Source organism: Boleophthalmus pectinirostris, unplaced genomic scaffold (genome assembly GCF_026225935.1).
Source record: "Boleophthalmus pectinirostris isolate CB_2022bp ecotype Guang Dong unplaced genomic scaffold, ASM2622593v1 HiC_scaffold_3, whole genome shotgun sequence".
In the NCBI taxonomy this organism is placed as follows: Eukaryota; Metazoa; Chordata; class Actinopteri; order Gobiiformes; family Gobiidae; genus Boleophthalmus; species Boleophthalmus pectinirostris.
This window is the reverse complement of record NW_026571299.1, coordinates 33,343,075-33,359,413: the sequence shown is the minus strand read 5'-3', so window position 1 is coordinate 33,359,413 and position 16,339 is coordinate 33,343,075. Positions and strand designations below refer to the sequence as shown.

The window sequence follows — 16,339 nt, the reverse complement described above, 5'->3', positions numbered from 1 at the left end:
AGATTAATATGAACATTTTTAGTCTAAAGACGAGGCTCACAGCAGCAGTTTCAGAGAGAGCGGTGACAATTTTCCAGTGTAAAGTGAATTAGAATCGATGGAGTCGATGAACCCAAGCACCCAAGCACCCCCATTGACACTTCCTATATCGAAGGTGGTGGCTTGCAGGTTGACACTGTGCATACAGTTTATGGATTGCACCAAGTGAAAGATTAAATAATCATTAACATTAAACCACTGAATTACACTATTTTTATATTAATATCACATTATTTTGCTAACCTATTTTACCAGCTTTTGTAAATTGCTTGTATTCTCTGTGTTACTCTGTCTCATTAGAAACAAGACGGTGTAATGTTTCATTTTTCCAGGAGTGGTCCAAGCTAGAACAGAGTCATCTGGACATGGTTAATGAAATGTCTTCATTTCCTTATATAACTGGATTAATAGCAAGTAATACATTATTGAAAATTATGTCAACAACTGTAATAATGCAGTAGTCTTCATCTGGACTACAGTACATACAGACTCATAAATATGCCATGTGCTGAGCCAACACTTCTTGCTAAATAATAAACAGTACTCCCATTGAAATGACACAGCATGCTGGTTTAATTACTGATTAGAATGAATAAAAAAACAATAATAACCACAATCAATAACTGTATTCATTTATTAGCAAAATAATTACTAGATCCAGCATATTACATTATGAGACACAACAGTTTCTCTATTCCTCTACTTTGGCTCTTGCTTTTCATTGCACCTCCAGATATGTCTGACACACTGCAAATCTTACATCATTTCACCTTTTGTATAGTTAATTCTTCTATCTTTAAACATGTCATTCCTTTTTATGTCTTCTTGACCTAACTCTAAACTTGTATCTTTGCTGCCTCCTATCTATATGGCCCTATTCCCCTGATAAGTGACTGTGTGTGACTCTTACAATGGCCGTGTAAAGCCGGTTTGTCTCTCCGAAGGATGCGTAAACTATACGGGATTTATGTGGTGTTGTTGCCTCCTCACCTCTTTCCCTTTGCGCTGTTATTCTCGTCTGAGGGCCAGTTATGTAGACTCCTGAACTTGTAATTAAAGCCAATGGATCAAAGAGCATACTGTTATTTATGTTTTATCCTCCATTACAACATATTCCTACTCTGATTATACATGTATTATGTATTATGTATTATTAAACATGCTTTGATTCTTCATATAGTGTCCTGTTAAAGATTGTCGGATTAGCATATTTGCGGGTTTTTGTTATTTGTGGTAATTGGAATTATATTAAAGGTGCTATATTATACAAAATGGATTCTTGTGCGCTTAAAGCCATGCTATAATGCTGTTACCGTCTCAAAACATTTTAAGTTGTTTTGTTTAATTCACACATGTTTGAGTAATCCTGGTTTATTAGTCTGTCTACATTTTCAAAATTCAATTCAAGGCCTGAAATCATCCAAATGATGCTAGTGAAGGTGTATGGAGTTTTAAAACGCAGTGGAGCACATCCTGTATTACCTCATGACATCAAAAGGTGGAACAGCATGCTTTCCTTTTGAGAAGAACTCAGCCTAAATATGCAGGATTTACATGTTAAACATGTGAATGAAACTAAACATAACTCCAGGTATGTTTTTGATGGGGAAAAAACAATATAGTATAGATCAGAAAATATTGTAATATAGAACCTTTAAATAGTGTTATTGTTTTATGACTGGAGTTGTCAGAAAACATAGTAAACTAAAACTTGTATCAAATCTAGATACTCATTCACACAGGTATCGATCTAAACAAAAACTTTTCTGAGTAGTTACTGTAATAGTCTTGTTCTATATCAGAACAACCAAATGGTACTGTCAGAGAAAATACACTTTTGTGCTGAATCTTGTTTTCTATTGTACTTTTTTAAAATTTTTATTATTGGCACTGTGGTATAGAAATTGGAATAGAGTGTAGATCTTTTTCAGTCAGTAGTTTTGTATTCTGAGACACAATTGGGGACGCAACAAAATTAACTTGATATACCAACTTAATCTTCACGTTAAAGTTCATACAATGTAAAATTTTACTTTTTTTTTTTTTTTTTGGTTAAGGAAGGTGGAACAGTGTGTATTAATGGACATGTTTAAGTTAACGTTAAATTGTAAATATGACAGATTATTACAGTGACCCACACACTATTTAGACAGATTCTGTACAGCTAAGCAAAACAGGCAACTGATTCCTCTTGGTCTGTTTGAGTGACAGACAGATTTGAGAACAGTTCAACAAGGTCAAGTTTGAACTCTCAGAAAATGCATACTGCTTCCGACAAGTGTAAATGAATCAATAAAAAAAGTCCAAATCTATACCACCTACAAACTTGTGATATATGCTTGCCTTATATTGCCCACTCCCACGCTGTAGAATTATGCAGTTAGTGGACTGTTGCCGTCCAGGATGAAAATCAAATTGAGTTTTGTTTGTTTTATAGCTCAGAGCAATCACAGGCATTTCAGACTTAAGTGTTTGAGGAAGTTGGATTTTTTTGATTGTTTTGATAAAATATTTACATTTCCATACCAATACCAGCGAACCTTTAGGCAGTAACTGTACCAAGGAATAATCTTTGGATCTGTAGTCAACTAAAGAACTTCTTGATCGACTAAGCATGTCCTGCCGATTATTCAACTAAAAAGGGGGTGTGACACAAACTCCTAAAGCTATTGTGCATTTATATCTGGACCAACTGCAAAAACAGCTATTTAAAGAGAACAAAGTAGACAGATTAAAAGTATGAGCCTATAGCCCTAATAATCTTGTTTACATGGATATATATAATTTGCTTTTAGAGTAAGCCTACTTCCTGAATCATTCTATATTTCACTGTTATCACACTAGCCTGCTGTTTGAACTTCTCGTCTAGCAGGTCATCTCCCGAGTCGCTTTTTAAATATTTGAGCATCACGTGGCTCATGCAGGAAAATCGATCCAGCTCTCTTCTTCTACAGCACATAAAGCAGAGTTAGCGCCCTGCCTCAGTGCTATGTCACGTAATGAGGACGTGTTTGACACTGATCGGCATCTGCAGCAAATCAACAGCTCCCCCAGGACATGTTCATGGGCTGCAGTTGTTAGAATTAATTATTTCAATTTGCAATGCCGACATACCGAAGGACTGGAGACTGAACTGTCAAGAAATATGATATTGTATTCTAATCATATCAAACTGTATGTAATCTGTATACAATGAAATGCTTTTTATGTTTTGCTCTGAACCCATTATATAAGGTGAGGGAAAGCCTGATGTTGTTTGACTATTTTAAAATGGAAATGCAACTCTAAAGTAGATTTGTTTAAAAAAAAAAAAAAAAAAAAAAAGAAGAAAATTAGTGCCCAGCTGTACATATCAGAGCTACTGTATATACACTACTACTAATACATGTCAAGATTTTGTCATTTTTTTTAACATCCTTGGTATTGAGTATCAAGCCTATTCTTTAATATTGAAATTGAGTTATAAACATTATAATCGTGACAACTAGTTTAGTAAAAAACCTGAAACTTGGTCTAATCTAAAACCAGGTCAAATTGGCACTAGTGTTCCCTGTGCTTTCATTCATGGCAAACAGTTTTGAATTTCTATTTAATTTGTCTTCCCAATCTCCACAGCGCTCCCTTTGTTCATTAGTGGCCATGTCCTAAAATACCTGTAGGACAGTGATGTGGTCCCTCAGGCCTGAAATATTAATGGCAGAGTTTTATTCGAGGCAGAGAGGTGACCTTCATGTACAGCGCCCGCAGAGCCCCGCGCTGTCATCATCGCCCACTTCACATGATTTTAAATAGGACACTTTTTTACTTTAATAATGACTGGTTCAAGCTAATAGCATTCTTGTATGTTGTAGTTCAAAGGTGTGATGATTTGAAATGGCTACGGCCAATAAAAGAGGCTACACAATGGGCTGCTTTTAGATTTTTCAGTGCATGCACAGAATGAGAGCAGTGAAAGTATTGGTCAGTACAACAAAGTCTCAATAGTGGCATGAAGGTGTGCATATAATAGGGAGTTTTTCTAATACTGTTCTTATTGTATACAGCAAGTATATTCACACAGATTCTATTCAAATTCTGGATTGTTATAATATTGTGTGAACAGTCATTGAGATAATCTATTAAATGTGCCAAGATATGCCTGTAAATGTTTTGGATTACATTCAAGTGCCACAAAATGTTAAATTAACCACAAAATTAATCTGGCCATCGAGATGAATTCTCACAAATTTGTTAATTCACAAACTCACTCGATCTGGCCCAGCTCCTGCTGTTGGGACTACCTGCTTAACCAATGGTTTAATCACACTTTTCCCCATGCTTTCAGCGACAGTCATCCCATCGTGGTGTGTAAAGAGTGCTACAAATACTTTACCAATATAATGTGTGCCAGGTTACCACAAAAGAATTACTCGGTCTAATATAGCTTTTTTTATACAAACACAACAGCATTATTGATGACATGTCCAGCATGGTCCTTGTTGACCTTTTTTAGATAGTTGACATCAGAAGTTATAATACTCCATTGCTCTTGGCTGTCATGTCACAGTATATGACAGTTTTTCAAATCCAGATACACCATAGTGTTCGTTTACCACACGAGTCTAGCACATGAACATTACATGTTCTCCAGACTGTACAGCAGCTCTCCTGAATACCATGCAGCTGATTTACAGTGCAGTCCTGCTAATAGCCCAGTCTAGTGCCCTTGTCTCTGTAGGACATGTGACAACCCGTATAGATCTTCACTCTGCTTTAGACACTTCTCTCTCTTCTCCTCTTTTTCTCCTGCTCTCTTTCCGTACCTCTCCCATCTTTCTTCTTCCCCCTCTCCCTTCCCTCAGTCTTTCTCCCCCACTCTTTTTATACCTATGTTGTTTCTCCTCCCCCTTTTCTAGCTCTCTCCTTCCTGTTTCTCATCCTTCTTTCCTTCATCTTTCTCTCCTCTCACCATCATCTCCTCCCTTACTCCTCTCCCCTACCCCTCCTCCCACCTCTTTCCTCTCTTCTCACTGTCCTCTTTGTCCCTCTCTACTCACCCCTTTCATCCCATCATTTCTTCTCTCTCTCTTGTCCTCCACTTCCCCCTCTTCCTTCTCCCCCCTTTTCCCTCACTTCTCTTCCCTCTCCCTTCTCTTCCTTCCCTTCCCTCTCTTCTCCTTCCTCCCTATCACCTCTCTTCCCCCTCCTGCTCTCACCTCTCTCACCTCTCTTCCCCCTCCTCCCTGTTCCCTCTCTTCCTTCCTGTCGTTCTCTTCGTTCTCTCCCCTCTCTGCCCGCTCTTCCCTCTCTCTCCTCTCTCCCATGTTGGTGTGTGGATGTGATGGGCTTTGACAGGACGAGGACAGCTCTCCACAGCTCAGCCCCTCCCCTCCCTGTGTCTACTGTGGGACAGGTTAATGCTTGGAGTCAGGGCTTTGAGACGAGGGGGTCAAATGGTGGGACAGGTGCAGAGCAGAGTGCTATTGACCCCCAGATTAAAAAAGAAATCCCTGGAGGTCCAGATAATATTAAGAATCTCAAATACTTACATTTGAGCTGGCTTTCTCACTGCCCTGGCATTTATGCACTTATAGTTTAATTATTAAACATAATCTCTCTATTTTTAATTCAGACTTGGCAGGGATTCAGTTTTGGCCTGAAATAATAAGCCTGTTCAACTGTCACTCTCAACACATTTTTGAGTAAATTATTAAAATGTAAACTGTCCAATGTTTGTTGTCCTGGTGTCACCTCTCACACATTAGCTTACTCTTGCTTAAATGTTTTTTTTCTCTTCCACAGGTGCAGGAGAGTCTGGAAAAAGCACTATTGTCAAGCAAATGAAGTAAGTGCTCAGCATGCTCTAAGTACTGCCCACCAATTCCTCCTATTGGTCAGCCTTCCTCACGCTGGTGGAGTATGGGGTATATTATATGGGTATAAAGCAAAAAATATATATTTTAGTATACTTCCAGGTAGGACTGTAACAATAACAGAAAGATCAATAGATCACAATCTTGATCGATCTTACTAAGTCATGCGCATTTTAATCAACAGGTCACCAACCAATTCTGTGGCAGTAAGAGTGCATGGAGTTGACGAGGATTGACTCTTGTTGAGGAAATTGTAGCCTGAGCCACAGCGTGTCTCTTCACGTCTCACGCGTTCACAAGTTTTGACTTAAACCTGCACAATTTGACTAAAAGTCCAGTCACTCTCCCCCTCTCTCTGTGCGGGTGCTGTCTGACTGCTCCCCCTCTCTCGCTCTTGCAGTTGCAGCTCCTCACCTTTCCTCCTTTCTCTCCTCAGGTGCTTCTCATCTTTATAATCCAAGTTATAGAAAGTAAATGACTGTTTTCTCACCATTTGAGTAAAACTTAAGTCCTAGTTTAGCGCACGGACATTGCACTTGTTTCTGTTGATGGCGGTAGCCTGCGTGCAAGTGTTTCAGCCAGGCATATGCTTTTAGGTTTAATGTTCTGTACAAACTCATTCCAAAATTTAAATGTGGATTTTTCCAGAAATACTGGTCCTATCAACGAGAAAATAAAAACTGTAGTCTTGACTGTATCTTGATACTCTGTTCTTTTACTGCCATGTTATAATGTGGTTCCCTCATTAAAAATGTATCTGACGAGGTTTTAGATGTGCATGTCTGAGTAATTTTGTGATCTCTACCATGCCCTCCTTTGAACTCTCAGTATGTTTAGCTGTAAAATTCTGTTCAGTGCTCAGCCCACAAGCACATGTCATCCATGCACCCACACGACAATTCTCCATATTATAGCCTACAAGAGCATGATCCAAAAGTGTACACCACAACTTGTGAAACTTGATGCAATGTAGCTTCATTAGCAGCATGAATACTGATTGTGTTGTGATGGCGCTCTGAAGGGGGAGTGATTTACACAGCGAGCAAAAGGAGGGAAAAGCATCAAAACAAAAGTGAAACTGATGACATGTTGTTTTTGGCAAATATAGCATTTGCAAAACAATAAAAGGTTAATACGCCATAAAAGTAAAATACCTTTTTAACTAATCACAGTGAAGTATGAAAGAAGCAGATGGTTATTTGCTTCGTAAAAACAGCATATGTAGTAAATACAAATTGTTACAACAATCATCATGAATCATGATCAAGTCTTGTGAAATACATCTGTCGGCATATGACCCGCCCCTTATCTTATCAAATCCTTTATTTTCTGTTCCTGTCCTAAACTTGGGTATCCATGGGTTTCAGAATGATGAAACATTAGGACCATTTCCAAAGTGATAAACAGTTTATGAAAAAATACTATATTGCATATAGCAGGAAACTGAAACCCATGAATGAGGGTCAGTGTAACGGGGTAAATGGGGTACTACAGTGGTACACAAAGATATTATGCAGTTGCCCTATATACTATAAAAATCACATCATAAAGCTCCTAATACTTTGATTCTTAAAAGTGCATTGTGTAACCTTTCTGGTGGAGGGTCCACTAAATTAATTTCTGTGTGGAGATTATATTGCTTTGTCTGGAATGTTCCACAGTATGGTATTAATCTTTATCTTCATGGAGACCAAACCAGACCAAGTTACAGGTCAGATCTGTGGAGAGGTGACCCCATCAGAGTCAGAATGCCTGTTTTTCTAGGTACACTATATTGCCAAAAGTATTCGCTCACCTGCCTTGACACGCATACGATTTTAAGTGACATCCCATTCTTAATCCATAGGGTTTAATATGACGTTGGTCCGCCCTTTGCAGCTATAACAGCTTCAACGCTTCTGGGAAGGCTGTCCTTCAGGTTTAGGAGTGTGTTTATGGAAATTTTTGACCACTCTACCAGAAGCACATTTGTTAGGTCACACACTGATGTTGGACAAGAAGGCCTAGCTCTCAGCCTCCTCTCTAATTCAAAGTGTTCAGTCACGTTTAGGTCAACACTCTGTGCAGGCCAGTCAAGTTCATCCACACCGAACTCTCATCCATGTCTTTATGGACCTTGCTTTGTGCACTGGTGCACAGTCATGTTGGAAGAGGAAGGGGCCATCTCCAAACTGTTCTCACACACTTGGGAGCATGTAATTGTCCAAAATCTCTTGGTATGCTGAAGCATTCAAAGTTCCTTTCACTGGAACTAAGGGGCCAAGCCCAGCTCCTGAAAAACAACCCCACACCATAATCCTGCCTCCACCAAACTTTACACTTGGCACAGTGCAGTCAAACAAGTACTGTTCTCCTGGCAACCGCCAAACCCAGACTCATCCATTGCGCTAGAGTCCAGTGGCAGCGTGCTTTACACCATCCAGCACTTTGCATTGCTCTTGGTGATGTGTGGCTTGGATGCATCTTCAGTCATGAAAATCCATTCCATGAGGCTCTCTATGCACTGTTCTTGAGCTAATCTGAAGGCCACATGAAGTTTGGAGCTCTGTAGCGACTGACTCTGAAGAAAGTTGGCGACTTTTGCGCACTATGCGCCTCAGCATCCGCTGACCCTGCCCCATCAGTTTACGTGGCCTACCACTTCGTGGCTGAGTTGCTGTCGTTCCCAATCACTTCCTCTTTGTTATAGTACACTGACAGTTGACTGGAGTATTTAGGAGTGTTTAGGAGCGAGGAAATTTCACAGGTGGCATCCTATCACAGTACCATGCTGGAATTCACTGAGCTCCTAAGAGCAACCCATTCTTTCACAAATGTTTGTAGAAACAGTGTGCAGCCAAGGTGCTTGACTTTATCCACCTGTGCCCATGGAAGTGATTGGAACACCTGAATTCCATTATTTGGATTGGTGAGTGAAAGTTTTGGGCAATATATTGTATTTTTGACCAATAAAACCTCCTGTAATTGAATAAATGTAAGGTAGAGCTGTTTAGTGTCATACTGTGGAGCATTCCAGGCAGAGCAGTGACATATCCATAAAAACAAGCAGATGAAAAGTTACACAATGCACCTTTAACTAATATTGGGAAAATGAATACCTGTATGCTGGTAAATGTTCAGCTTAATATAGAATTTGTGAATCTGGTTACATAAACATAAGTGAAAGAAATTAGGTACCGCTCACAAAAGTCTAGTAAAATTTGGTGAGGTAGATTGTAAAGCCATGTTCCCATTTGTGTGAGAGACACCGATGAGAAGAGACACACACAGGACTACAGAGCTTAATTATTCACATTCCTCTGGGCAAGCCAGGCGTTCAATTCATTTTTTATGAAGATGGAAAATACAGTGTTTTTTTTATTTTCTATTGCGTACACATAGATCAAGTTGTGACACAAAATCACTTGTGGAACACTGACAGTGCATTACATTACATAACACAATTTTGTAATTAGCATTTCCTCCTCATTTTAATCAGACAATTTTGCAGTTAACTATTGTTTCCTTTGCTCATAAATTAGTTTGAATATGTAATTGCCTGTTCTTTAACACTCTCAATAAATCTGTTAATGGAATACAAATTTTACTATTATAAATTATTAAAAAATGGAAGAGGGAAGGGCAAAGCAGTGACTGTGTATTGGGATAGTTTTTGTGCATCTGTCTAAATCTGTGTTTCTATTCAAATTTCTTTAATGTTATGCCTCACTGTTTTCATTTTGTGTTATGTTTTGGTTTTGTTGACTGTGTATTAAAACTGATTAGATATTTGAATAATACAAAATTGAAAGGGACACAGCATGTCTAAATTGTACAAAAATGTGTTTCCTTTTGATTATATTAGCTTAGTTTATTTGACATTTGTAACTAACAAACACATTGGAAAACCTGCAAAAAGCTTACCATAAAACATTAACATACAACTTTTCTGGTGGAGGATCCGTCACCTGCTTGTTTCTGTGGATATCTTTTTGTTCATTAAGCAGCTCTACCTTACCTTTATGAAATAACTGGTGGTTTTATAGCTCAAAAATGCCTGTTCTGACTGTGAATGGGGTTGCCTCTCCATAGATCTGAACTGTAACTTGGTCTGATTTAGTGTCCATGAAGATAGAAACATTCCAGACAAGGCAGTAACACCTCCATGGGAAAAAGCATTTGACGCACTTTCCACTAAAAACGTTACACAATATAAACACTACATAAACAGTGCACATACTGTATGTTAAACATCACTGAAGTATCAAGAAAGATATAGACAATAAACATTTTCACATTGCATTTGATTTGACTGTAAAAGTAATAAGAATAGCAGTAGGCTGTAGATTTTGAAGCTTGTCTGGATTTGCCCTGTCTGCACTTCCTCTTTAGAGCCTCATGAAATCTGCATAGATCTGGAGACAGGAAACACACTTGTGATTGCACATTAACGACACTTAGCTGACTCACTGCTCGCTTCATGTAGTGATACTGCACAAGCATTGAAAAACACCAAAAACCATGAAAAACACAGAGGCAGAGAACAATAGGTATTAACCAGTCTCTGCTGCATCAAACCGCTGCCCCCAGACACAAGGATAGTGGAGACGCAGCACTTTTCACAACAAAGGCCGCCGCTGTAGACTTGTTTTGATGTGAGAGCGTTTCAACATCGACGATTTACTTTATTTGTTCTAGTAAAGAGTCAATACTATGCCTCAGGTCGTCTGATTGGGGGCTGAGTAAATGCATTAGTCTGCATAATTCATAGGAAAAGGTGTTTTGCAACTCTGCTTAAACTTATGTTAATGAGTTTGTGTTTAAAGTTCATTTGAGTGTAGATTGTAAGGTTGAGTCGGGTTGAGTCAAGGCATCCTATGAAAAAACAGTAAATTGAAAAATAATTTTTAGTTAGACAATCTTTATTCATCCACATGGGAAATGGCGTGAACACAGAAGTTCACACATTACAGTATAGTCAAGAGCAAAAAATAAATGGTTGTACATGTACAGGTGCTGGGGTAAGGAGAAACAAGGCAAATCTCGTGACTTTCACATAGTATACATTAACTATCATCATCTATTATCATCTCATTTTGCCTTCTTAAAAAAGACTAGAATTCCAAAGATAGAATTTCAGTTTTGTCCCTTTCTAGTTCATAAAGTATGTATAAATCCCTCTCCATTTGAATGTTGTCCCAAACGTATCTATTTTTTTGTCTTTCAGGATCATTCATGAAGATGGATACTCAGAAGACGAGTGTAAGCAGTACAGAGCCGTGGTCTACAGTAACACCATCCAGTCCATCATGGCCATCGTCAGAGCCATGGCGTCCCTCAAGATCAACTATGTCGACGCTGCTAGACAAGTAAGACAAGAGAACTGTTAGAGATGCTGAAATAATGTGAATATATTTACATTAAAGGTTCACTATGTCACTTTATCTGCTTGCCTTGTGCTATTGCTTTGGCTGTAATGTTCCACAGTTTGGCATTAGACCTATCCATCATACATTTATTCAATTACAGATATTTTTAATGATCAAAATGTTTTAAATAACATAGATTTTTGCTGTGAGCAGGTTCATCTCTCCAAAGATCTGACTTGTTACTTGGCATGATGGCATGACCAGCTTGTCTGCATGGAGATGTGTTTAATGCTATACCATGGAACATTCTTGGCAAAGGGAGAGGCAAAAATCATATGTTGGAGATATAAAAAAAAGCTTGAAAGAAAGAACTAACGTAATTTAAATTAGCAAATTTTTATTTATTTATTTATTTATTTTTTGCTGGAAATGATAGAAGATTTGGTAGATTGTTGTTTTGTGCTGTCGCCTGGTGTCACTATGGATGCAGCTCATTGCATTACAGAAGTGGAATCACAGTTCATTTGTCTTCTCATCCATCTTCATCCAATGTAGACACACTAAAATGGTTAAACTGCTCTGACTGTGACATGGGCCTGTTTTGGATGATCACATTTGCTTAAGCTGGCCTTATATCACAAAATAAAACATTACAATTGTTGGCAGACAGTGAAAATTACCATGCTTGTAGTATAAAAACTTACGGTGACAAAGATAAAAAAAGTGGTCAAAAAGTTCTTAGGAACTCTTAGTGAAGGCATTTCAACATTAAAAGTGGGGTTATGTTTACTAGATCACCAGATGCAATTTTTATACCCATGTTTCTGGAAGTTGGCTTTTAATGCATTTTACGTCAAATTCCTCGCACAATACAGTTGCTTATAATATTATGTTATTTGGAAGTATACTATACTTGTTCAAAGATGCAATGCTGCAGACTCATCACTACTCAGAATTTTACTACCACTGGTTTAAGCACAAGCCATAATGAAACTGCAGTGTTCAAAAATACTTGGAACAAATCATTTTTTAAACCATTTATTTAAATAAATCACATTCACATAAAAACTCTTAAAGAATGGAGTCCTGTCCGAAAGGCAGCACCATCAACTATATAGATAGATAGATATAGTATGTATACAGAAGCAGTAGTAGAAGAACAGTGTAAAATAAAGTGTAAAAAGCATTCTCTTGCCAAAAACGTTTAAAGACATTATTTACAACTAAAGCAACTATAAGCGCATTTTGGAAGCAAACTCAATACAGCATCCAAAAGCAAATTCAGCTGATTTGTGACCCGAAACTATGCATATACTTGCCATCGCTTCAAGTTTCTTTCAGCTAGCGCAGTCTCATTAAAACATACACACACTTATTGTTTTTCTTTTTTGTAAGTTATATTCCTCTTAGTGCAATTGATGGCATTATTACATTGGTCAATTCTGCAGGGAAAATGCTCTGTTGCTTAGATTTTTGTTTTTCCGCGATTAGTTATGTGATTTGCTTATTGTGCATTATCTGAATAAATGCAAGCTAAACCGGAACGACATGGTGAAGACCAGCTTTACAAGTACAAACAGACATTGAAGACTGGAATAAATCATGTTATTGTGAAAGCTGCTGTGAGCAAATTAATTAGCAGTAACACAGAGAATGGAGAGAAACTGTCAAGATGCATTTTGCAGAGGAGCAGTGTGCTCTATGTGTGGCGAATCTCAACATGGGACCTCATTTTCTCTGATCATTCATTTGCAGCCCACTGCTTAACAAATTTAATAGAAGTTATCACAAACAAACTTGTAAACAGTCCATTATAGGCCTTTATGATATAGAGAATGCTGCTGTTTAGATTGTGTAAGTAAAACAATGTCATCTATAGAGAACAAACTGTTTATATAGCACTTTTAACAAATGAAGGAATAAAATAAAAACTAAAACATATGTTCATGCATCACAAAATAAAAAAAACAAACGCTAACTCACCCCAGATTGACCCACAAATCATTGATGGACAGTAAATATACCAAAAATATCTGGATTTATTTTTCTATCTTCTGAAAACATTCTATAGGTGTTGTCTAAACTGAAATAAAGGTCCTATATTAATACCACAGTTATAAATACATTTTCAATACAAAATGGTGGTAGTAGTTTCTTTTAATATTACTGTGTGGTCTCAATACTAGTTCTGCTATAGACCACATTAAAATATTCCATAAAGGACAGATTTATTTTTCTTTCACTCAGTATCATTACTTATTCAAAATGAGTATCTAGATTTTATACTAGTTTAAATATTGATTAATACTTGGGATCAATAAGATAAAATTTAAAAAAGTAAGTGATTAGTGTGTATTTGATCCTGATCTTGTCCCCCATCTTCCCCTCTCCAGGATGATGCTCGGCAGCTGTTTGTCTTGGCCGCCACAGCAGAAGAGAAGGACATTCTGCCGGACGACCTCGCCAACGTCATTCGACGACTGTGGGCTGACGCGGGCATCCAGAACTGCTTCACCCGCTCACGAGAGTACCAGCTTAACGACTCTGCCGCATAGTGAGTGTGGACTGATAAGTCACAATCAATATCAAGTCTTTGGCTGGTGAACATTTATCATGTTTAAATATATGGCAGCATCAAAGGTCTCACTGTATGGAACTGAACAATTAAAAAACACAGGAGTGGCCATACCAGCTTGTCAAAGCCTAATCCCATCAGATCTCAGAAGCTAAGCAAGGCCAGGCCTGGTTAGTATCTGGATGGGAGACCACTGGGGAAATCAGGTGCCACAGTAGGGTGCCGTTTACAAAAACTGTCTTCACCCACTTTCCCTGGTATGTGTGTGTAAGTGTTGGTGGTGGTCGGAGGGGCCGATGGCACAGATTGGCAACCTCACTCCACATTGAGTGAGGAGAGAATGAATAATGCTCTGTAAAGTATCTTTGAGTTTCCAGAGAAGTGCTCTGGAAGTAAATGTTTCATTCATTTCTCCCATAGAACTTCTGAAAATTACAAATATTAAGGGTTTAACGACACAGCCGAGACTAGCCAGTTATGCCCATAAAGTAGCTGTCTATTATGTTTCAGACACAGTTTAAAATATTTCTTTTGGTCATCAATTACTTTTAGAATATTGGTACTTTATTTAACTTTTAGTCACAGGTGGATTTAACCAATTGCAGCATAGTATGGATTGTCCAGAGGGCTGTTACTCTCCTTAAATTGGCCTGTCACGGGAGCTGATGATCCTACCTGCTACATGACTTTTCTATTATTGTATTTTACTGCTCAGTGTGTTTGAATTCCCCCTCTGGGACAGATATTGACATTGATTGATTGATTTTATTATTTATTTTTTTTAATCAAAACCTCTCTAGGCTAGAAAAGGGGTCTCCAACCTTTTTACTTATATAAACAAAAATACCAGAGAGCTACTAATTTTAGCTATCACAAGAAACTGAGTAAATATAAGAGCCACAGTAAGCCTTAGATGGGGAACAGTTAGATGCCTGCACAAAGTTAAGCATCAAATTTTTGTTATTCCGCACAATACTTATAATTCAGAAATCTTTACTGATAGCTCCCGGACTGCAGTTTGGAGACCCCTGCTTTAGAAAATTGTGATTAAATGCCCCACCCTAAATTTTAAGGTCCACTTTATTGCCCCAAAAGTCTAAATTGTCCATTCCATGTGATTCATCTCCCAGACCTGTTGGGACAACTTGTCAGGTGCAGCAGGTGACCGCATTCCCGTGCCTGGGGACTCCTCTCCTGATCTTGAACCAGTTTCATGGTCAGATTCTGGAGTTTAAAGCTATAGGATTAGCCTATTGTGCACGCTTTAGGTTATGTCATTAGAATTAGAATGGAGCATTTATTTAAATCCTTTTTAGTCTTGCACTAGGGACTTATCACGGTCTTTTAAGATGAGCATAGCATAGCATTTCTACCATGGTTTTTTATTTACAAAATGACCTCCTCCTAACTACATGTAGCCTCAGTGCTTCATGTTTCTTCATGTTGTGATCCTCCTTAATATTCTGTAACATTCACTCTTTAACATACTCCCACCAGTATTAACCAGATGTGATTCTTTATTCTGAACACACTCTTCCCTTCACTAACACTACAGCTGTTAGCACATTTAACTACATGAATGTCAATCAATATGCAACCATCTTCTGTATACATTCAATGGTGTTTAACCAATTTAAATGGTAATGTAGCCAAGTGAGAAAATGCACAACTGTTTATTAAGCATTTGTGGTCTATTTATTCCATCTGTATCTCAAGCTGCTTCTTGTTCAGATGATTAAATATGGCAAAAAATGGCATAACACCACCTGAAATGTGAATGCATTTAAATACATAATGGGTTTTACACACAGAAAAATGGGTGTGCACCTAATATGCTTAATTGCTCACAAAGACAAATTTATAAACATTACCTAGCACTTTGAGACCATGAAACAAGATAAAAGATCTTTTAATTTAGTCACAAAATACTTATATTTTAAAAGGCCTACAATTTATCACTTAGACCAGATTACATTCACCTTTATGCACTATCTTGCATTTATTCAGTTGTTTTTTTATTGCTCAAAAATACTTTGAAAAATCTGTGTTCTTACTGTCACTTATGTTATTAGTTGCCTTATGCTGCCACTTTCTTTCCTCCATGGATATAGATCAGTCCAATACCAATGGTGTAAAACAAGGGCAAAGCAACGTCTCCTTGGACACAGCAGGTGGAGGACCCTCCACAAGAGTTAGAGCTATAAATTGACTTTCTTTTTTATAATCAAGAAGTATAAAATAAGGCTTACATATTTGCTTTATGCTTCATGAAATTTTATACACACATAATTTTTCATAAAGGCAGATTAATATATCTGACCATGGGGACAAGTCTGATGGAGAGGTTTTATCTTCTCTAATACTAAGCAGTGAAACACTCTCACATCCCCAAAGATCAAAACAAACCAAGAAATTACTCTATAACTTACATTTAGTGTTTGTGTCTCTCTACTGGTTTAATGCTTGAATATAGTTTCCTAATCAAATGCAATGTCTGCCTTTAGGAAATATTAGGTACTAAATTT

General features: G+C 37.8%; 1 protein-coding gene and 1 pseudogene across 2 annotated transcripts in view; both read left to right on the top strand.

Moving 5' to 3' along the window:
- LOC110168673 (guanine nucleotide-binding protein G(i) subunit alpha-2) overlaps positions 1 to 16,339 on the top strand; it is a 51,191-nt gene that overhangs the window by 22,753 nt on the left and 12,099 nt on the right. For both annotated transcript variants that reach the window (XM_020934150.2, XM_055160078.1), the window contains exons 2-4: positions 5,821 to 5,863; positions 11,098 to 11,239; positions 13,633 to 13,793. In XM_020934150.2, the coding sequence (XP_020789809.1) occupies positions 5,821 to 5,863; positions 11,098 to 11,239; positions 13,633 to 13,793 (346 nt within the window). The remainder of the gene's footprint in view (positions 1 to 5,820; positions 5,864 to 11,097; positions 11,240 to 13,632; positions 13,794 to 16,339) is intronic.
- Positions 13,915 to 14,032, top strand: LOC129411163 (5S ribosomal RNA; annotated as a pseudogene).